At 45.8% G+C, this 23,668-nt stretch overlaps 1 protein-coding gene across 4 annotated transcripts in view; it reads left to right on the forward strand.

Annotated features, from left to right (window-relative positions):
• The window catches only part of LOC138298826 (zinc finger protein OZF-like), a 206,471-nt gene extending 183,098 nt beyond the window's left edge, over positions 1–23,373 (forward strand). For all 4 annotated transcript variants that reach the window (XM_069236907.1, XM_069236906.1, XM_069236908.1 and 1 more), the window contains one exon: positions 22,201–23,373. In XM_069236907.1, the coding sequence (XP_069093008.1) occupies positions 22,201–23,000 (800 nt within the window). In that variant the 3' untranslated portion in view covers positions 23,001–23,373. The remainder of the gene's footprint in view (positions 1–22,200) is intronic.
• Positions 23,374–23,668: the final 295 nt, after the last annotated feature.

Below are 23,668 nucleotides of genomic sequence, written 5' to 3' on the forward strand. Positions count from 1 at the left end.
CCTAGACTGTAGAACCCTAAGCCACCTCACCTTACGCCACTCCACTCTATGCCACTCTACTCCACTCTTCAACATTCTACTCCACTCTACTGCTCTACACTCTAATCTCTCCTCTCCTCCCCTATACCCCACTCCACTCTATGCCACTTCATTATAGGTCACTCTCTGCCACTCCAATCTATGGCACCCCACTCTACTCTACGCCATTTCACTCTACAACACTTTATTCCACTCTTTGTCTCTCCAGTCAATGCCCCTCCTCTCTACTCCACTCCATGACATTTATCTTTATGACACTCCACTCCACTTTACGACACTCCACTCTTTGTTGCTCAACTCTACTCTTCTCTATGCCATTAACTTTTTGCCATCCTGAACAGCAGCCTGCTGGTGTACAGCATGGCTAAGCCACATTGGCAAAACCAATAGCTCTTGCATAGGTGAGGCCTAATCGCTTTGCCAATGCTTGTTCTGAATGGATTAGTACAATGGAAAAAAGTGTGAAATAGGGAAAAGACATGCGTGGCAGGAAGAGGTGTTAATAAGACTTTCAAAGTATTCTGGAGGGAATTTATATGTGTTGTATTGGTTGTAATTGTATCTTATTCATGAACAATTAATTTGCCTATTTGTCACTGCTAGATTTCCTGTGAAGATGCAAGATGATTGTGATTGATTGTAACTTTAACCTCCAATTGAATAGAAATAAACAAACAAAATACAGTACATGAAATTATTCCTTTTCTTCTATACTTCACTAGTGAAGTTGTGGTCCAGTCCATGATCTTATTTCTCCTGAACTACTGCAGTTATCTCTACTTCACTAGTCAAGTTGTGGTTCAGGCCATAATCTTATACGACCTGAACTATTGCAGTTCTCGCTACTTAGGTCCATCTACCTTATCTTTAATTATACTACAGGGGATTCAAAACACAGCTGCATGGATAATATTTGGATTGACCGATGTGCACATACCCTTCCCCTTTGCTGTCGACCCACATTTGGCCACAGGTCACAAAGCCCATCATTTTCAAACGTGTTTGTTGATTCAATGTGCCTTCTACTGTACTTGTCTATTTAATTTTCAAAATTGCTTTATCCCTTACATTCCTAGCAGTTCTACTGCCCTACTTCTTAATCTTCCCAAAATCAAGAACAGATAGTCGATCACTCTTTCTCTTGTTTTGAGCCAAGCACAGCAACGACCTCTCAACCCATTTACATCAACTCAAAGATTAAAGGAGCAATTTGCCTTCCTCAGGGAATCTAAGACCTTGCATTTCCATCTCCTATTCCTTCAACACTTCTTTTGCCAGTAGGCAATCAACAACATTTGTCATACCTAGTGCCAAGATTTTTTTTAAAATACTTTTATTTGTTTTTCACAATTAAACAATCATAGCATGTGACAAAAAGGAGCAGATGAATATGATGTCAAGCAGGAGATGGGGCTAATATAATCGTATACATGTGTTAGGTAGTTTAACAGGGACAATGGGCGCGTAAGAGCATCAAAGATCAGCAGCATCCACATCATATATTTGGGCAAGAATAATAGTAAGTCATCACATATGTGTAACTGGGAAGAGACAGTGAACTGGAGTAAGGGGCGGGCAGCAGAGAGGACCAAGTGTTGCATATAAAGTGGTAAGTATAAGACCAGTGGAATGGTGGAGGCAGGTGGGTGGAAAAAAGTTGGTCGCAATAACTGTGGGTGTGGGCGATAAGAGTTGTGTGGGTGGGTAATGGTGGAGAATCCCACTGCCGAAGGAGTGGTCTCGATGTGTCTGGAGGTGGTTTGTTGTAATCATAGGGGGAAGGTCATTGGGTGTTACCTCCTGTTTTAAGTGTGTGAGGAAGGTGGCCTATTGAGAGGAGATAGGCCGCCTGCACAGGTGATGCGCCTCCTAATAACGGAGGGCATTCTCTTCTGCTGTGTCCCATTTACATATCTCGCCGTACCATGCAGCCACCCAGGGCAGAGCGTGAGCTAAGCAAGCAGGAGGGCCAGATCTGCAAAGCGGGTGTGCACTTTTTGGTACTTCGTGCGTTTGAAGATACCTAGGGAGCATGCTTCCCATGTATAGATATTGGGTAGTTCGTTGACCACACGTAAGGCGGTATGAACTGAGTACCAGTAGCTTTGTAGAGTGGGTCAAGTCCACAACATGTGTGTCAGGTTAGCGTGTGGGGTGTGGCAATGGGGGCAGCCGATCTGTGTTTTGGGAAAGTAACAATTTAGTTGAGCTGGAATTAAGTATTCCCTATGGAGTATGAAGAATTGTATGTTTTTAAAGCAGGAGTTTCGGGAGACCTATCCGGGTAATTCAAGTGCCTGATCCCATTACTTATCATGATGTACCCTCCAAAAGTCATCCTCCCAGTTGTGGCTAGGTTGACTGTCAAGCTGCAGATGGCTTTCTGTAGCCATGTGATAAAATGTCTCCCCTTTCTTGGATAATCTGTAGGACAGGGTGTGTGGTAGGTTCTTCCTTGAGATACACCACAGCATTTGGCAAGTTAAACTAAGTTGTCTATGGAGAAGGAAGTGTCCTGACAGAAGGCCACGCTCCTTTACCAATTGGTTAAAGGAAAGGAATTGGCCTTTGGAGAAGAGATCGCCCTCCGTTAGCACCGAGCAGTTAGTCTAGACCCTCAGGTCGCTGGCAGTGTAGAAGCCTGGGGCGTTGGGACGGCTGATCAGGGGTAACAGTGGAGTGTACAGCAGACCCATTCAGGATCCGGGACATACAGGTCTGAACCACTGTACACGTGTAGGGGTTAAGAAGGGTGTGGGCAGAGTCTTTTGGAGAAGAAAACCCAGGATCAGGTTCACTTGTACAGGGCCCATTTGGGTGCAGGCTTTGCCCAGATAACGTCCCACTATCCCTGGGACAGCCATTGAAGCTGTGTGGCTAGGAAGTAGGAGGGGGCACCAAGGCCTCCCTGGGCGACTGGTACCTGTGTTTTTGTGTGGGCGACTCTGCGGCATTAGGAGCCCCATATAAGCATACAGAGGAGAGTGTCAAGTTCCTTGAAGAAGGAGCTTGGGGGAATGATTGGGAGATTAGTGAAATAGTACAGGAGGGAGGGTAAGATGATCATCTTCGCCAAGGTGATTTTACCTGGGGCTAGGGGAAGGGACTGCCAGAAGTGTACCTGGGCTTTGATTCCCGCCAAGGCCTTACGGAGATTCTTGAGGATCATGGTATAGGTATACTCCAAGGTCGCGGGTAGCTTGAGCGTGCCAGTTAAGGCAAACTTCGTTGAGAAAAGTTTCCTGGAGGGGCTGGTCAGAGTGGATAAATGGCCAATTTCGTCCAGTAAACGTGAAGGCCAGCAGCTGAGGGGTAGCTGGTGAGGATATGGTGGATCAGCCTGAGGTCAGCTGTGATATCAGACAGGTAGAGTAGCAGATTATCCACATATAAGGACACCATGTGTGTCCTCTCTGTGAGTGGTATGCCCCACTCTTGTCCCCCTCAGCATGAGATGTTTGGGAGTGGAATATCCGCCAGAAAAGACTAAGGAATGGTCCATTAAAGCATCTAATGGGGCCTGGTAGATGGAAGAATAATAATCATAGATGGCCTGCAAGATCTCGTTTTGCATATTATCGGTAACTCCAGTAAGAGTAGTCACTTCGGTGATGAGGCAATTCAGGGATTCCTGTCTGGCCAGCCAGGCCAAGATTCTGCCACATTTGTCACCCTTCCTATGAACTTTGTCTGCATGGGCTGTAAAATTATATCAGCAAAGGCAGTCTAGGAGGGCTACATGAGAAGTTTTTGCTCCTGCTAAATGGGGGTGACAGACGGGGTCATTGTCCGCTGCCTTACTCAGTTTAGCCAAAGTTTCCTCTGTGGCCACGATTTCTCTGTCCAGGATTCTACGGACCCCCACTATCTGTTGAATACAGATCCCTCTCGTCACAACTTTAAAGGCATCCCACTCCAGCTTCCTGGTGAAGGTTCTGGTGTGGTTTTTGGAGAAGTAAAGACGAATGTTGTCTCCCTTCTTTGCACGGAACACCAGGTCCTCCAAGCAGTCATGCAGTAGCTTACATGTAGGAGTGGGAGGGCGTATGGTTACCCATCTGAGCTTCATGATATGGGCGTTGTGATCTGTGATCACGTGACCCAGGTAACCCAAGTGTTGGACAAGGGGCACCAAGGGGTGAAGCAAAGGAGTTGTACCTACAATTTATGGAGTATAGATTAAAAGAAATAGAGTAGAGACCCATGGTTTTGGGACTGCTATGCATCTGTGAGTGACTAGTGGCACGCCCAGTTTCGGAATCGGTCAGTCTGTGTGTGCGAACGAGAGCAGGGCAGTGGGGGATAGGATCTGTCCAGAGTGAGGTCGAGCACCCACTTGTAGTTCCCCACCCCGTACCCAGGGTAGTGTGGTTCTATGAGCATGGGTGGCAGATAGGGTGTCCCAGAAGGTCCCCTGTTGTATGTGGGGGGTGTATATGCTCCTGAAGAGTAGAGGTCGGCCGGTAAGAGTACCCTTAAGTAGCACAAAAAGACCCTCCTTATCTACAGTGGAATTGGTTTCCTGGAATGGGACTCTCGGGCAAACCCACACCAAAACGTCTCACTTGAATGCAGATTAAGTAGTAGCGCAGATAAGACCCCTTCGACACTTGCACAGGTGATCCAGCTCCCTGCTGTGATCTGTGTCTTCTGCAATTGGATAATCTGCGCCTTTTATCGTATAATGTATGAATAGACCTCATAGCGCTTCCTAGCAGTGCGCATTCCCTGAACATTTAGAGTGAGGAAGTGGATATCAGTCGGGGGCCATGGTGATGTGGAGAAAAAAAGGGGCAATGTAGGTGGAGCGGGACTTCCCAGAATTATGCCACTTTATCATATTGCTGAGATTGTGTAGTGTAGACCATAGCAAGCCCACCTGCCAGGGTGAGGCATATTAAGGAAAGGAAGGAGGTGGTAGTGCAGGGTGGTTAAAACTTAAAGGAAAACGAGAAAAGAGACAACTTGTTGAGCTCACCACAACAGGCCCTAACCATATATTATTTAAAGAACTCTAGTGTAACGAGGATGTGTGGCCAGGACCAAAGATAGAGAGAGGGGTCCTCATGCCCTGTGATGGTACGGTAGAGGCATGATAGACCTGGTTAATGCCGGCAGAGGTCTCTGGCCCTGGCTCATGCGGGGTATGAGGGAGGGGCCTCAGGTGATATATGGTAATGGCCACTAGCTAGATGTGGCTCTCTCACATCTTAAAATAATGGTAAACAACATAAAAAGCAGGTGGTTAATATTCAAAAATGAAGATCCTCCACAAGGGGAGAAAGAGGTAAGGAAAAAAATCTTTCAAATGAGTGCCTTTGGTTTGAGTGGTCACCACTGAAGTTGAGGATTCTGTGGGTCTCTGTGAGAATCTTCGGATGAGAAGGATATGTCCTCGGAGGAGAAGGTGTGAGGGCCCTTCTCACCATCTGTGGCTCCTGTAGCGGTGCCAGGATGAGCCGCTGCTTGCAGAACCTGCCTCTGGTGATCTGATTTGCTCAAGGTTTGTGGGTTTTGCAGTAGAGGAGTGAGGGGGAGGCACCTCCTTACGTGATCTGGCCCAGGCCCGAGGCGGTAGTCCAGGTGGGCCCTGAGGGGGCCCAGACTGTCCTGACAAGGGTCCGCCATGGTGTTTTTCTGCCCAATCCCAGGCGTCTATAACCCCTTCTGTGCCCAGGACGTAATGGTTACGTCCTGAGGCACAGTGCTCCTGTGCCCAGGACGTAACCATTACGTCCTGGGCACAGAGCCCAGAGGGAGCGCTAGCCCTTCCACCCCTGCCCCCCTCCCGTGACGTCAGCACGCGATCGCGCGCTGACAATCACAGAGGCCTCGTCCCATGATCAATGCAAAGCATTTCTCTTCCGATCACGTGGAGGAGGCCGGAGAGGCTTCAAAGGGAAGGCAATGAATTTCCTTCCCTTTGAAGTCTCTCTGAGCATTTCAAAAGCCGGATTGTAAACCAATCCGGCTTTTGAAATGCCCACTAGACACCAGGGATTTCTTTCAAAAAAGGAAACTGGAATGAGGGAGCGACCCCTTGGGCAAGGGTCACTCCCAGGGGAGGATTTTTTTTTTAAGGCCTTTTCTGCCCCCAGGAGGGGCAGAAACCTCTAGGCACCAGGGATATATTTTTTTTTTGTTGTTTTTTTGTAGAGGTGGGGAGCGATCCCTTAGGCAAGGGTCGCTTCCCTAGGGGGCAAATCATATTTAGGCCATTTCTGATCCCCTTGGGGGCAGATTGGCCTATTTTTATGAGGCCGATCCGCCCCCAAGGGGGACAGAATCCACGAGACACCAGGGAGTTTTTTTTCCGTGAATTTCACGCAAGGGGAGCGACCCCTTAGGCAAGGGTCGCTCCCCTGGGGGGCAAATTTATTTTAGGCCATTTCTGCCCCCCTGGGGGGCAGATCAGCCTATTTTAATTAGGCCGATCTGCCCCCAAGGGGGGCTGACATCACTAGGCACCGGGGATTTATTTTTTTGCGCCAGTGTCACGCAAGGGGAGCGACCCCGTAGGCAAGGGTCGCTCCCCGGAGGAGTGGGGGGGAGGGGGCAAATTTATTTTAGGCCATTTCTGCCCCCCCTTGGGGCAGATTGGCCTATTGTTAATAGGCCGATCTGCCCCCGGGGGGGGGGGGGCAGAAACCTCTAGGCGCCAGGGCAATTTTTTTATGTGTTTTTTTTTTTTTGTTTGTTTTTTTAGAGATGGGGAGCAACCCATTAGGCAAGGGTTGCTCCCCTGTGGGGCAAATTGTATTTAGACCAGTTCTGCCCCCCTTGGCGGCAGATTCGCCGATTTTAGGTCAATCTGCCCCCAAGGGGGGCAGAAACAACTAGGCACCGGGGATCTTTTTTTTTTTGCGCCATTGTCACGCAAGAGGAGCGATCCCGTAGGCAAGGGCCGCTCTCCGGGGGGTTGGGTGGCAAATTTATTTTAGGCCATTTCTGCCCCCCCGGGGGCAGATCGGCCGATTTATGTTAAGTCAATCTGCCCCCATGGGGGCAGAAACAACTTAGGCACCAGGGATTGGTGTGTGTGTATGCGTGTGTTTTCTTTAGGGGGGCAGCCCCTTGGGTGAGGGTCACTCCCCATGGGGGCACATTACTGTTGGCCATATCTGCCCCCGTTTAAAAAATAAGAGGGTGGGGGTATGGCCATACCCCCACCCCAAATAAATGGGGCCAAAGTTGTTCTGCCCACCAGTGGGCAGATGGGGCAATTACCCCTGATCCACACCCCAGGGGGGCAGAAAGTCTACTAGATGCCAGGGAATTTTTTAAAAAACAAAAAATATTGGGGTGGTGGCTACCAACCAGTATGGGCCTGGTAACGCCCCCACCTCAACTGAAGGGGGTAACAGTCTTTCAGCTCTCCCCCGCACTCTAAAACATCTTATCCCACAGCAAGCAAGAAGGCATTTGATTATTTGAGGTTTTAGTTTTACATTTGGGCCATGAGAACTTGGCTTACTTTCAAAATCGTCCCACTTGGAATGGTGAGGGCTGCACTTTATAGACTTTGGGACGCTGCCATGTGGAAAAATCCACAAGACCTAGACACATCTGAAAACTAAACATCTGGGTGATTCCACGGTGGTGTGTTTCACATGCACCCAGCACCATTTTTGTACCCACAATCTCCTGCAAACCTCCAACTTTGCTGGAAATCACACATTTTTCCCATGTTTTTGTGATGGAACCTTCCGGAATCTGCAGGAATCCACAAAATTCCTACCACCCAGCATTGTCTCATCTATACTGATAAAAATTCTGCTGCACTTGTCATCCTAAAAATGTTTTTTTGCAAACTGCCCTTTTGGACCCCCTTTGTTCTCCCTCAATATCGACATGTTTTTGGTTCTTCCCTACCACAAGCACAAGAGGCCCACCTACACAAATGAGGTATCATTTTTACCGGGAGACTGAGGGGAACATTGGGTGGTATGAAATGTGTCCCAGTGCGGTGATCCCACACAGAAATGTGGGAAAAATGAGATTTTTTAGCTAAATTTGAGGTTTGCTGAGGATTCTATATAAGAAAACATTGGGGGATCTACGCAAGTCACACCTCACTGGACTACCTCAGGTGTCTAGTTTTCAGAAATGTCTGGGTTTGGTAGGTTTCCCTAGACGGCTGCTGAGCCCAGGACCAAAAACTCAGGTGCCCCCCTGCAAAAACAGGTCGTTTTGTATTTGATAATTTTGATGTGTCCAGATAGTGTTTTGGGGCATTTCCTTTCGTGGGCGCTAGGCCTACCCACACAAGTGAGGTACCATTGTTATCAGGAGTCTTGGGGGAACGCTGGGTGGAAGGAAATTTGTGGCTCCTCTCAGATTCCAGAACTTTCTGTCACCGAAATAAGAGGAAAAAGTGTTTTTTTGGTCAAATTTTGAGGTTTGCAAAGGATTCTGGGTAACAGAACCTGGTCAGAGCCCCACAAGTCACCCCATCTTGGATTCCCCTAGGTGTCTAGTTTTGAAAAATGGGCTGGTTTGCTAGGTTTCCACAGGTGCCGGCTGAGCTAGAGGCTAAAATCCACAGGTAGGCACTTTGTAAAAAACACCTCTGTTTTCTGTGAAAAAATTTGATGTGTCCACGTTGTGTTTTGGGCTATTTCCTTTCGTGGGCCCTAGGCCTACCCACACAAGTGAAGTACCATTTGTATCGGGAGACTTGGGGGAACGCTGGGTGGAAGGAAATTTGTGGCTCCTCTCAGATTCCAGAACTTTCTGTCACCGAAATTAGAGGAAAAAGTGTTTTTTTGGTCAAATTCTGAGGTTTGCAAAGGATTCTGGGTAACAGAACCTGGTCAGAGCCCCACAAGTCACCCCATCTTGGATTCCCCTAGGTGTCTGGTTTTGAAAAATGGGCTGGTTTGCTAGGTTTCCCCAGGTGCCGGCTGAGCTAGAGGCTTAAATCCGCAGGGAGGCACTTTGTAAAAAACACCTCTGTTTTCTGTGAAAAAATGTGATGTGTCCACGTTGTGTTTTGGGCCATTTCCTTTCGTGGGCCCTAGGCCTACCCACACAAGTGAGGTACCATTTTTATCGGGAGACTTGGGGGAACGCTGGGTGGAAGGAAATGTGTGGCTCCTCTCAGATTCCAGAACTTTCTGTCACCGAAATGAGAGGAAAAAGTGATTTTTTGGGCAAATTGTGAGGTTTGCAAAGGATTCTGGGTAACAGAACCTGGTCAGAGCCCCACAAGTCACCCCATCCTGGATTCCCCTAGGTGTCTAGTTTTCACAAATGCGCTGGTTTGCTTGGTTTCCCCAGGGGCCGGCTGAGCCAGAGGCCAAAATCCACAGGTAGGCACTTTGTAAAAACACCTCTGTTTTCTGCGAAAAAATTTGATGTGTCCACTTTGTGTTTTGGGCCATTTCCTTTCGTGGGCACTAGGCCTACCCACACAAGTGAGGTACCATTTTTATCGGGAGGCTTGGGGGAACACAGAATAGAAAAACAAGTGTTTTTGCCCCTTGTCTTTCTCTACATTTTTCCTTCCAAATGTAAGGCAGTGTGTACAAAAGACGTCTATTTGAGAAATGCCCTGTAGTTCACATGCTAGTATGGGCACCCCGGAATTCAGAGATGTGCAAATAACCACTGCTTCTCAACACCTTATCTTGTGGCCATTTTGGAAATACAAAGGTTTTCTTGATACCTATTTTTCACTTTTTATATTTCAGCAAGTGAATTGCTGTATACCCGGTATAGAATAAAAACCCATTGCAAGGTGCAGCTCATTTATTGGCTCTGGGTACCTAGAGTTCTTGATGAACCTACAAGCCCTATATATCCCCGCAACCAGAAGAGTCCCGCTGACGTAACGGTATATTGCTTTCAAAAATCTGACATCGCAGGAAAAAGTTACAGAGTAAAACGTGGAGAAAAATGGCTGTTTTTTTACCTCAATTTCAATATTTTTTTATTTCAGCTGTTATTTTCTGTAGGAAACACTTGTAGGATGTACACAAATGACCCCTTGCTGAATTCAGAATTTTGGCTACTTTTCAGAAATGTTTAGCTTTCTGGGATCCAGCATTGGTTTCTCACCCATTTTGGTCACTAACTGGAAAGAGGCTGAAAGCACAAAAAATAGTAAAAATGGGGTATGTCCCAGTAAAATGTAAAAATTGTTTTGAAAAATTGGGTTTTCCAATTCAAGTCTGCCTGTTCCTGAAAGCTGGGAAGATGGTGATCTTGCCACCGCAAACCCTTTGTTGATGCCATTTTCAGGGGAAAAAACACGAGCTGCCTTCTGCAGCCCTTTTTTCCCATTTTGTTTAAAAAAACTAAATTTTCACTGTATTTTGGCTAATTTCTTGGTCTCCTTCAGGGGAACCCACAAAGTCTGGGTACCTCTAGAATCCCTAGGATGTTGGAAAAAAAGGACGCAAATTTGGCATGGGTAGCTTATGTGAACAAAAAGTTATGAGGGCCTAAGCGCGAACTGCCCCAAATAGCCAAAAAAATACTTGCCACAGGAGGGGGAAAAGGCCTGGCAGCGAAGGGGTTAAGGTCTGTGAAGAACGAGGAAGTACCATTCATCCTGATCTTAAGAAGGGTCAGAAACAGCAGCGGGTATACGATGATTGACCTCCAGAAATGAGGAGCACTGGCGTTGCACTGCCCTGGTGTAGTCTGGAAACAGCACGTTTGTCTTGTCCGCCACCTGGATTTCGGGTGCTAAGGCAGAGGGTGACCTAAGGCTCTAGGGTTGGCTCATTGTCCAGCCGGGTGGGGGAGAGAAGTCACTGGTGAGCAAAAGAGGTGCCTGCCCAGGGCCCAAGCAAGCAGAGTACAGATGAAGGAGGTGAAGGCAAAGTCCAAGCAAGGGCAGCTTCAGATCACCAGGGGCCCTGTGTGCGAAGTCATGGCTGGTTTCCCCTCGACTCCCGTGTGGGATCGCCCAAGGTGAGGGCAAGTGAGTGAGCTGAGGCCTTCTGTACAATCGCCAGGCACTAAACTCCACAATCATTCCCGGGGCCTCCTGAGAATATTATGTGCCACGAACGAGGATAGGCAGTGTCAGCAGTTGTGTTGAGGGAGTCACTTGACGCCACTGGCAGCGTCAGTGGAGTGGCATCCGGCAGCATTCGCCAGGGAAATGGCCAATAATTAAGGGGTGCTGCACTTCAGGCAACAGTGCAGGCAGACTTCCGAGGAGCGCTGTGGCCCTGCGCCACTCACCTCTGTGTGGGCATATGCCGAAAGTCACCTGGGGCTGGCTCCACCTGAAGGACGCAGTAAGGTTGCTGTGTCGTGATCCAGGATGCAGCGAAGGTAGGCAGTGATCCGTGACAGCGATGCAACGCTGGGCTCCCCTGCAAGCGTCTCCCCCGAGCCGTGTCATCACTCAGGCCCTGCCATATCCGCCTCCCGGCAGGTCTGGATTTCTGTGAGTGATGGTGATGCCTCGGCCCAGATGGCCGCGAAGGGCGATACCTGTGTGCCCGGCACGGGGCTGCCGGCCGAAGCATCTGCGGTCGGGCCCAGGTCAGGTGGTCCATGAGCGAGATTCGGCGGCGGGCCTGCAGGGGCCAAGTAGGCAGAAGGCAATTGTATAGGGGCACTAGACAGCCTCGGCGGCCACTGCTCAAGACCCCCAGCCACGATGTTGGGCGATTTTGCGGACTGAGTGACAGAGCACTAGCGTTGTGCGTCCGCCATATATTGGCCCCTCTGGCATAGTGCCAAGATACCCTTTCTGAGTGACAGTAGTGCATTTTATAAATAAATGCAAATGCTGAGTCGATATTCATCATCACTGATAGTATGAAGCAGTTTGGTTGCCCTAATTGTATGACTCTTGGTAAACCTCAGGTTCCTCTATATACATTTACAATTTTACGTAAAAAACCCTTAATTATACTCTTTTTTCATGCACTGCTTCCTTACTCCTTAGACCCTTTTCAGACTTTTTCCTCAAGGCCAGCCTTTAGCTCTCATGTTTGCAGTGCTCATAGGTGTCTTTTAGTTAGTCGCCAGCTGCATGTTCCCATCGCCAACAAGAATAGTGACACTAGTGTCAAACACTTACGGAGGTTGTAAAATAGCTCACACGGTTCAGGGAAAGCATTCAAACACACATGGGCAGAAGGAATAATGTCTTGTGCACAGGGAAGCAGATTTAACATTACTGTAAACGTGTATACATGCAAAGTCAATGCTGCTACTATTACCAATGCTAGATATTACGGCTACTGTTCTCATTCTTCTGTTGTGAGGAACTGAGAAATTGAGATTTAAAAAAAAATCACTGTTACAAAGTCGACTGATCCTACTTATTGTGGAAAAAAATGAATAAAGGATATGATTGCTAAATGGCACGTTCCACTAAGTAAGTGAACTGTGGATTCATTTTACCTGCACTTCATGATTTTACCTGCACTTTATTGATTTTTTTAATAAAGAAATTGTGATGGAAAGAAAATGGGTTTACAGTAAGTGTGACATATCATGACTGCTAGTAGCTTGTTTAGATATTATGATATACTGTGTTATATTCTTAAAATAAAGGTGAATGTCGCTCTTTAAAAAATATTCACTTTAAGGTATACATTATTTACCAGTGGTTCATAAATGTATGTGTAAGACTTTAAGGGATTGACACTACCCAGACAATAATTAATGTGACAGTCACATGCTTTGATTGGTACTATTATGGAGGCTTGTTGGCTTGTAATGAGCTGATAGTTCAAACCATTTTCTTAAAATATTCAGTGCATGCATGAGATATATTTTAAACAAGATTAATATGTTATTCTTAACGCTCTTCTAAATTGCTGTTCTTCCTATGGAATGGGGCTGGGGACGGGTTTGGGGTGGGGGATTGTTTTTAGGGGAAGGGTTGGTTTTTGGGCCCAGGATGGGGGTGGTTGGAGAGAGTTGGGCTAAATATTTTCATTTAGGGCTCAGGACGGGGATTGGGGTAGTTTTTGGAGGGGGGGTTTAAGGGTAAGTGGTGGTCTTAGGGCTCAGGGTGGGGTTCAGGGTAATTCTTTTGATTTAGAACTTAGGGTTGGGGGTCAGGTAGTTTAAGGGCTGGGGCGGGGCGGATTGCAGCGCAGGGGTGTTGATTTAGGGCTCAGGGTGGGAGGCTCGGGGTAGTTTGGTGAGGGGGTTGTTTTTAGGACTGAGTGGGTGGTTTTAGGGCTTAAAGTGGGGGGTTGTGGTAGTTTATGGGATTTAGGGCTCAGAGGGGAGGGGTGGTTGAGGTAGCTTTAACGTCAGTTTGTCCGTGGAGGTCATTTTGGGGGTTTTAGGGCTCAGGGTGGGGGGTTGGAGTAGTTTTAAGGTCGGGTTTGGGGTAGTTTTTGGGATTTAGGGTTTAGGGCAGGGGTCAGGGTATTTTTAAGGGCAGAGGCAGGGTGTATTGCAGGGCAGGGGTGTCTGGTGTTAGGGCGAATTTACAGTACATATTTCTTCACCACGTATGCTTTTACAACAATATTCATTGGAAAGGCATGCGTGGTAAAGGCGCAGTTGTGGTTCCAACTGTGTTGTTCAAGCATGCGTTGTTTAGACAGGCGTGGTTGTGTCAAACAACCCTGTAAATAACTTGGGTCTAAGACGTACAGCTGTGTGGAGGTCCCCTGTTGAGGTCTTGGTAGAGCCCCAAACCCTACTTGACTCTTGTGTCCAGAGTGAATAAGTGCAGTAGCGCTTGTTTTTGGTTTGCTGCCGCTGTTTGCTCTTTGAGTATACATGAGCTGCCGTTAATTAGTATGAAGTGGATTTCAGCATCCTGCCAGCATCACCACGTTAGTCGCCACGAAGCAACTCCACAAATATAGGCCTTTTAACAACGAGTCTATTTGGACTCCAGCAGACACAAATAATCAAGTATGAATATGACAGAGTGAACAGCTTCAAATTGAGGGCAGAGAACTTCCCACACTCAAGCAGCAACTAACAGGTAGGATGCGCTATTGCTTGAGATACAGGAGTTCACAATGAAGGACTATCTAATACATGTATTTCGTGCCCCTGCAAAACACAGTAATGTTAAAAACAACATAAATGCTAACATTATTACAGTGAGTTCAGAAGACGTAAATGTTTTATCCTATGCAATGTCAAACGTTTATCCACTGTTGCCTTCTGGTCTAATACTCCTCCAAAGGGGAGACTCGTTTAAGTCAGGGCTGATTTGCTGTCCGATACAGGACTTAACCGACAATCAGTGTCTAGCTCTAGCTTATCAGAGAGCAGGTCAATCTTTTTCTTTCGTAAAATGCAGATACATTATTCACATAATAAGAGGTATCTAGTTATTTAATGGCTTACCCCAAAAACCTGATAATTTACTGGGTGGAAGCTACAAACAAAACTCCAACAACAGTGAAACATGTTAATGATTTTTGCATTACATTGTCCAGAATATAACTGTAGACAAACACTGCTGAGGTAAAATTGTCGAACTACAATGATGAGAATACTTTTAGAAAATCGGTAATAAAGACTAATCAAATGAACATCAACTGTTTTGTATACTGTTCCAATCAAGATCCCATTGCCTCTGTGAGGAATGTACTTTGTATGAATTTAAACTGTGTTCCGTATCTGGTTGTCAGTCTGTTGTGCTGTTATGCACAGGAGGGTTCGTTTGCTATCATAGAACCTCTGGCAATTGCACAACCCCAAATCAGGCCCTGGGTGAATCAGGTTTCTCATATTAAAGGGACAGCAGAATCATGGCGGATTCCTCCTCACTTCTAAAAGTCGCCAACATATCCCAAAAAGTCCCAACAGATTAAAAGTTCAGTGGAGAATTTCACAAAAATATTTTGGTTTTCTGTTGGTTCGATTGTGCCTCCGGTTTCAATTTCATTCAATAATTCTAAACCCCTGTGACTAAGTCCTTAGGAGATGAACATTTCCAATCCCATATGGGTCAGCCAACCATCCAGTTTGGGAAATTTGAGTAGTGACTTTTGTGTCAGGAAAAATTGGTCATGATTCTGTTATTTCTTTATTTATATACTGTCCACAGCTGGGATCAGTATAAATAGCCATGATGACGTTCTGATGACATATGGAACTGTGTTGGCTAGGCTGACTGAGTGAATTTTAAGATGTACTTCTTCAAAAAAGTCTCTTATTCGTTAAAAGAAGAGAAGACTGTCCTGAAACCAATGTGGAGGAAATGATGATTACAAGTGCACTTATTATACATTAATACAATATATGGAGTTCGTCTTCTGACTTGATTTCAGTTTGCTCTTGTAATCATTGCTGTATATTGATCCTGGGAATAGACTACAATTACAATGGTCTTTTGGTCCTATAGGAGTTTATGTTTCTCATTCACAGACTGATACACAACAGTTGCCAATTTAGGTGTCATCTATTATTATCTAGGACCTTGATGAGTGAACACAGCATTTATCTACCACTTGCTATTACTGATTCATTGTAAAACGAAATGTGCCTTTATCATAACGTGCTGGTCAATGAAGATACTCATGCTTTATGTGTAAATATTTAAATGCCATTTTGTTTTGCTCTCTTGCTTTTGTTTGCCTTCATATGACCCCCTATCCTTTTATGGCTGATACTGCTGTATTCAAATGTGGTACTTTGAAACATGGCTTGATATTTCTAAAAGATATAGCAGTGATAATAATTACCGTATATTGACTTTGTGACAGGTTGGTGCTACTTATTATACACATTGTTGCATGCTGATTTATAACTTGTTAGACAGACTTTTATTCGGTATGAAAAAATTCATCCATTACAGCAAATAAAATACAGTTGTTAATATAACAATAAAACCATATTTAGTAGAAACACTCATCAAAATATAAACATATAAAACCTCATACATAGAAAACAATAATTTAAATTAAAAAAAAGAAGACATCATTCTAAAAACTCTACATTTTTGCGCCAAGTGATAGCTCCCTTCAGGAATGATCCCAGGCCCTTCCACACCAATACATCTGAGGCCATTTGCAACCACATAAAAGCAGGACGATATTGCACGAAACCCTTGGGCCTTAGGAGAGGTAATAGAAATCGAGTTCTAAACGGTGCATAAAAAACACAAAACAATGTAAAATGGGAAAGGGTCTGTTGGGACACCTCATCACAGGGTCAAGGTCTAATAGATTTTTCCCCATACTGACCTAGCAGGAAACACAAATTACTTCTAATGATCCCCAAGCGGAATCGAGTTATAAGAGACCTTTCCCTCACATCCTTTATCTCTAAGAGATAGCGCTCAGGACCCACCCACATCTTCAACATTATAAAATCCCTGATCAATTTTTTCCCTAAGGCCTCCCACTCCCTCATGGTCTCCTGGATTCTCAAAAAATTGTCCTTAGCCCATTTTTTATCACAACTAGTCAGGCCCTCAGGGTAGTCAAACAATTCAGGCCGCCCCAGATCATGAGCCATCTTCCTTATGTGCGTCAACCAGGGAATATTCTTTGCATTATCGCAAGCCAAACAATCCCTTAAGATATCCTTGTTAAGAGTGGCATGTTCATTACTCCAGATTGAGATCCATAGGAGAAGGGGAGCCAACTGGATGGTGTCCTGCACAAACTCAAGATCCAGTTCCAGATGAAGGCAAAAACCAGGGATGTTTTGTCCAACTCCCAAAAGCCTTCTACAGAACCAATTTTCTTCTACCATAAGAGCCCGGGTATCCCTATATCCCCAAAGTGCTGCACCATACAGCAGGACAGGGAGGCATTTCCGCCTATAGATTTCAAGCAAAGGCTTGATAGGTTTACTACCTACCCTTACAGCAAAGTCAAAAGTCGCACCAACTGTTGCATGAAAAAGCACACCCCTTCTGGCAATACAGGGTTTCCAAGATCCTTTCTCATCAAAAATGACTCCTAAGTATGGAAACTCATGGACCCTGCTGATAATTTGGTCCTCCACCCTTAGCTCCCCCACCCTGCTTAGGGGTCTTCCACAAACCATAAAATGTGATTTCTTAAAATTGACCTCTAATCCCAAAGCTGACATAAAGGAGACATAAGCTCTAACTATTTCCCGGAGGCCCTTCATAGTGCGGAACATAAGGACCGCATCATCCACATACATCAGCACAGGGATATCAATACCATTCACCTTTGGGACATCCCTACAATGATCCATCAAAAAATCAGACAGTCCATTTGTATATAGGAGGAACAAAATAGGAGCCAAAACACACCCCTGGTGAACACCCCTGGAAAGATTAAAAGCCTCTGAGCATTCCCCATTAGGCACCACCCTCACATTTGCAATCGTCCCAGAATGGAGATATCGGAGCAGCTCTACAATATTAGGATCCAACCCTAACTGATTTAACCTCTCCCATAAAATGGACCGGTTCACCTTATCAAAGGCACAACTGAGGTCCATAAAAGCAAGATAGAGGGTACCTTTCCTGGCCTGCGTGTATTTACCAATCATCATCAGTAGGTTGAGACATTGTTCTCGCGTACCGAGGCCTTCCCTAAAACCATACTGGTCCTGGCTTAAAATATCATTTCCTATCATCCAGGCCTCCAGATGCCTTAAAATAATCCATCCCAAAATTTTCGCGGAAGAGTCCAGGAGAGAAATAGGGCGATAAGACTTAGGATCATTTCGATCGCCCTTTTTAAACACTGGGACAATACATGCCAGTCTCCAAGAAGCAGGAATGCCCACAGTGACTGCTGCATTGAGGACATTTAAGAGAATAGGTACCCATAACTGAGGGTTAGCTTTATACAAGTCCATAGGGATCGAATCCGGGCCCGGAGCTTTACTACCCGCACTACTCTGTATCGCGTCCATAACCTCCTGGAGCGAAAACCTAATTGCTAAATTGGGAGCCATATCATACTCATTCTCCCGGTTATTTCTTAGGGGAGTACCCTAAAAAATTCTACAAAAGTGAGTTACCCAGGCCTCCGGGGCGATGTTACAGCCAAGGCCCTCAGATGTTTCTGTTCCAAAGGAACCTCTATTCACCACCTTCCAGAACAAACCAGGATCCTTCAGAGCTATGGCACGCTGTAGCTCTTCCCAGGCTTTATCTTTTTGTTTTAGCTTGCTATCCCTCAGGACCCTTTTATACTTCATTCTAGCTTCATTTACGAGGACCCAATCTCTAGGATGTTTCTTAGTGGCCATCTTCAGGTTTGCCCTTGCATCATAGCAGGCCTTATCATACCAACCACATTTACGTTTTCTGGGGTGGCTGCCTATTGAAAAAAGGCAGTCTCTCACTGCTGCATTGACTACTGTTATTGCATCCATAACAGCCTTGGGATTAGGGGCCTCTGTCAAGAGTGTATCCATAAATAAATGTAAATTTTCCCCCACCACCCTTCCTACAACTTTTTGGGGATCCATTTGCTTCCACCCAAGCCGCCTACCTTGGTCCTTTATCTCCACTGCTACAGGCCTACCTCGTCCTAATTTACGTAGAGCCCCAGGGAGTTTAAAGGACACTATAAGGGAATTATAATCACTGAAACACTCCCCTAGCACCTCACCCCCAATCACCAGGTCTTTCATAGGTGGAGACACAAAAATATAATCAATAGTGGATCCAAATCCTCTTCCCACATAGGTTGGGAGTTGGTGAGTGCCTACTGCTTCAATATCACAGAAATTCAGAAGGCCCATCTTCCTGAGTTCCTTAATTAGAACCCTGCCTCTCGAGTCCTGCAGACCATCCTCTAAATAATCCTCGCAGCCCCAGATAAAGGGATTAATCGCAGTACTGAGCCTTCCCAACTTAGCATTAAAATCTCCAGAGACAATAGCACAGAATTCTAGCCCCACCTCCTCCATTCTATATTTCAAAACCTGAAGAACGGAGAACAGGGCTCCAATTTGGCAGCCCATACAGCATTATAGAAGTTTACCAGTTAAATATTAAAGTTATTGGAAAAAATAACCCATACCAGTAATATACCTTGGTGGTTGCAGTTAATTTGAAAAGCACCCACTATCTTAGAGAGGCGAATTAGGGTAACCAGGCCACCTTTCGAGCGGCCACCAAGAGCCTGCACAGCTGGAATTGCAAATCTTTCATACCCGTCCCACACAGACAACCCCTCTGACCAGGTTTCCTGAAGCATGATGACATCATAGTTAGCCACACACCTAATCCACGCCTGATCAGATAACTTAGCATCATAGCCCGCAATATTCCATGAAATAAGATTACACTGTGGGGGCACCTCTTCCCGTATAGCCAGGGTCTCGGCGCATAGTCAGTCCACCCCTTCCAAGGATAAATTACTGTTGGTAACAGTTCTTCTGCTAGTTGCCTGCAGGCTATTTTGACCCAGGGGGGGGGGATTCCTACCAAAGCCAAGAGACACCCCAGCACTCAGTCGCATGTGGTCATAAAAATAACCCAGAGGGACCACACCTATTGTACCAGCTCTAAAGACAGCAGGATGATAAGTAGAGAGGAGCCTTTGAGTCAGGGCAGGATATCTAACGTTTATGATAATACAATCTTCATTCCCCACCTTATTTTTGGGCCCAACCCAGCCAATTCTTCTGGCAAACAGAATATCCTTGAAATCCTTACATGAAAAATCACAGTTCTTACTCAGCTAATATCCAGCCTTATTCATGAGATGGGCCGCAGACTCGGTTGCCCCAGGAGCAAGAGCAGGTACATTCATCAACACCACCACGTAAGGGGCACAAGCTGGGGGGAGATCCATACGGGCCAATGAAGGCCTGGTCGTTGATGGATTAAAATGTTCGTTCCCAACTAGCTGTTGGCCGACCCCCCCAACTGCCACAGAATCAGGATCAGGCTGCCTACAACAACTAGGCCTGTTGGCAGTCCTATCTACCCTTGGCAGAGGAGTCGGTGCAGCCGGAGCAATCTCAACACGAGCGCCCTGCCCCCCAGAATTTCCAGGATTTCCAGGATTATCCGATAACTGAGATGTTTTCCCCAGAGGCCCCAGCGACCCCGCAGCTTCCTCCGGCAGGAACAACTCCTCACTGGGATGGGATTGCGTGGTCGTGGCCACATATCCACCTACACAGTGCCTCCCTTGACTACCTTGCACAGATATCAGAGAAACTGCTTTTTCTATGGCCGATAGTTTTGCCACAACGGGGGATACAATCTCCTGGATTATTTTGCGAAGTTTTGACAATAAAATAGTAACATCACAACCCAGATGCTGGCAAGGTGCAGGGTCACTACTCGTATCCTTAGGGAGTCCCAAGAGAGGTGTTTTCGTTTTGGGCATCAATTTCTTTAAGACCTTTTTTTTCCCGGGGGGAGGGCTACATTTATCCATGGAGCAGGCTGGGGGAGAGGATAGTAAAAGTCTTTTGCTTCTTCTGTAGGGGCCTTGGCCACAAGAACCCTCTAATGTCTCTGTTGGCTCAGTCTGAGCAGGCTCAGCAGCAGCCATAACAGTACCTTGGTCCCCCCCCAGATAAGCCACCTCCACATCCACGACCTCACGGGACCATTATCTATTGGGGCCTGACGCCAGTCCTTCAGTTCCATAGATAACCTCCTCTCTGCCAAATCAGTTTCCTTTGTTACAACCCCGACAGCTCTTGCAAGGAAGGAATCCAATGTGGTGGTAGTGCTATTTCCCTGTCTACTACCACCACCACCACCCCCCAATGGACCAGTTATTGATCCTCTTTTCCTGCCCATTTTTAAAAAGTTTCAGCAACAAAACAACAGACAAAACAGACTAATAAATAAGAAATTAAAACTATTTAAAAAAAACAAAAATAACTCCGAAATATACTCCAAATATTAGTGGATATAGTCACCCACCACTGGAGATGAAAGAGGGGTGGCCCAGCCCAGCCCAGCCTCTTACGGGCGATGACAGGCCCGCCCTTGGCCCGGGCTTTGCCCGGGCCCCACCCGCGGTAGTGGGAGCGCAATTCAGTTTTAAAGGGCTTCTGCCCTGACAACACGGGACGCCGCCTCCTCCTCACTGGGGAGCGCGATTTAGTTTTAAAGGGCTCCTGCCCTGACAACACGGGACGCCGCCTCCTCCTCGCTGCAAGCGCTTCCCGCGGTAGTGGGAGCACGATTCAGTTTTTAAAGGGCTCCTGCCCTGACAACACGGGACGGCGCCTCCTCCTCACTGGGGAGCGCGATTCAGTTTTTAAAGGGCTCCTGCCCTGACAACACGGGACGCCGCCTCCTCCTCGCTGCAAACGCTTCCCGCGGTAGCGGGAGCGCGATTCAGTTTTTAAAGGGCTCCTGCCCTGACAACACAGCACACCGCCTCCTCCTCGCTGCAAGCGCTTCCCGCGGTAGCGGGAGCGCGATTCAATTTTTAAAGGGCTCCTGCCCTGACAACACGGGACGCCGCCTCCTCCTCACTGGGAGCGCGATTCAGTTTTTAAAGGGCTCCTGCCCTGACAACACGGGACGCCGCCTCCTCCTCGCTGCAAGCGCTTCCCGCGGTAGCTGGAGAGCGATTCAGTTTTTAAAGGGCTCCTGCCCTGACAACACGGGACGACGCCTCCTCCTCGCTGCAAGTGCTTATAACTTACTTTTACTACTATTGCTTTGTGTTTTGAAGTATTGTAACATATTTGTGTGAATTGGTTTTATTTTTGTAGGGTGTATCCATTATGTCTAGTAATGGAAATGATGCAGAATATAGTGAGTTACTAGTTTTGCAATGTTATATGTTTTTTTCTTCTTACTGGTAGCATATCCAGTATTATGAATATTAAAAATATCACGCAAGTGAATAAAAGAAATGTGGGCTTTCTCTGGAAATTTCGATTGCAAGGATACCCTTTGATGGGCCTCAATCCAACGTCACTGGTAATCCATATTCATTCTAGTGAAATAGATAGGAAAAAGTAAGAGTTACTGCGTAATCAGGATCTGAATTACTGAGCCCCCTGGTGATTCTTCATTTGTAAGGGGACCCTCAGAATCCCAGCTGTAACCCAAGGTAACTGTACTTATCGATGCCCCTAGTATCTGTAAATGGGTGGGGTATAGGGCAGGGGCTTAGGTACCTAGGAAACCAATGGTGATCTTGCAATGAGACCAGAAGTATTTATTCTTATTATGCTTCTCTTCTGAATACTTAACTACTTGATGTTTGAACATTACGTTTTTATTTTTTTATTTATGTTTATATTAGTAATAAGCATGTTCTGCCTCTTGTGTTGATGCAACAGGTGCAAGCGTTGTTACCAGAAGAATGAAAGAAGGAGATTCACTGAAAGAGACGGAAGTGATAACACCATGGAAAGCTTCATTAAGAAAAATAAAGGCAAATTGTCCCCATAACACTGACTTAGAAACAGCCTCAAAAAGCTTTTTATCATCAGAAAGTAATGCGAAAGGAAGAGGAATAGTACCAACTGAATACAAAGGAGACTTCAGTAATTTAAAACATTATAATCTACATCCAGGAGCCATTGATGTAGAAATGCAGGATACATCTAACAGCAACAAGCATAATGTTAACCACGAAGACCACCCTAAATATCAACCAAACATAGTGCAAAGCTGGAGAATGCATACATCTGAGGATTGTGAAGAAAGATTATGTGGAACAGGAAACATAAGTAGCTCTCAGATCACAGAAAGCAGTGAATGTCCACAAGAGCAGGCTGACTATAAGAATAGCTTTGGCTTTAAACAATGTGAATATGGGCATAAGCAAGCACACTCAGAAGATAAAAGTTCAGTGGCTGGACCATATCTTTGTACTCAATGTGGCAAAACATTCAGCATAAAAGGAAGTTTATTGAGACACCAGAAAGCCCATGCAGGTGTGCGATATGCCTGTAGTGAATGTGATAAAAGCTTCACTCAAAAGGGAGACCTTACTATACATCAGCGAACACATGCAGGTAAAAATCCATACACATGTACATATTGTCAAAAATGCTTCAGTAGCAAATGCAATCTTAATCAACATAAAAGAAAACACATTGGACAGTGCACAGAATATTATCCTAACATGGCTTGAGTTGGGCATGAGGGTTCTCTTGTGTATGCAGTAAAGATAACCGACGTTGGTGAAAGAAACCCTAAAAATGAGACAGAATTGGACAACAAAATAGCGAGCTTTCTTCATTGGATCTCTGTGAAGGATATAAAATCCCTGAACACGATAAACCCTGAGACCACTGTACACAGAATACTATAAAACAACAATGTTCTAATCACCTGATACCTGAGGATGAAGTGAACAGAAAGAGGTTTTCTTATGTACTTGCAGCTACAGGCACCTGGGCATGGCAATCTCAATCATACTTGAAAGACTACTTTCTCTTTGAAAATGATGATATTACTCAGACTCCTGCCAGATGAAATAGTAAAACACATCATACTTGTTTTAACCTGTGATATGCTTTTTTAGTTCTTGCCTATAGAAGAGCTATTGCACACAATACAAATTCTTTGAGTGGATTTTGGGCAGCCCAGTGCTTATTGTTGATTGGCTTTCTTGCCTCCTAAATTGCTTGCTTATTCAATTACTTCCCTTCCACTTAATGTGTCTGTCACTTCCTTTTAGCATAGCTGTTTTACAGTGCTTGGATACGTTGTATCCTTTCACTGCTTGCAATCAGAGAATTACTCTTTTTTTCTTTTTCTTTCAGCTTCCATGGGAGTGCATGTGTTTTTCCCTCTATT

Source organism: Pleurodeles waltl, chromosome 1_2 (assembly GCF_031143425.1).
Source record: "Pleurodeles waltl isolate 20211129_DDA chromosome 1_2, aPleWal1.hap1.20221129, whole genome shotgun sequence".
Lineage (NCBI taxonomy): Eukaryota > Metazoa > Chordata > Amphibia > Caudata > Salamandridae > Pleurodeles > Pleurodeles waltl.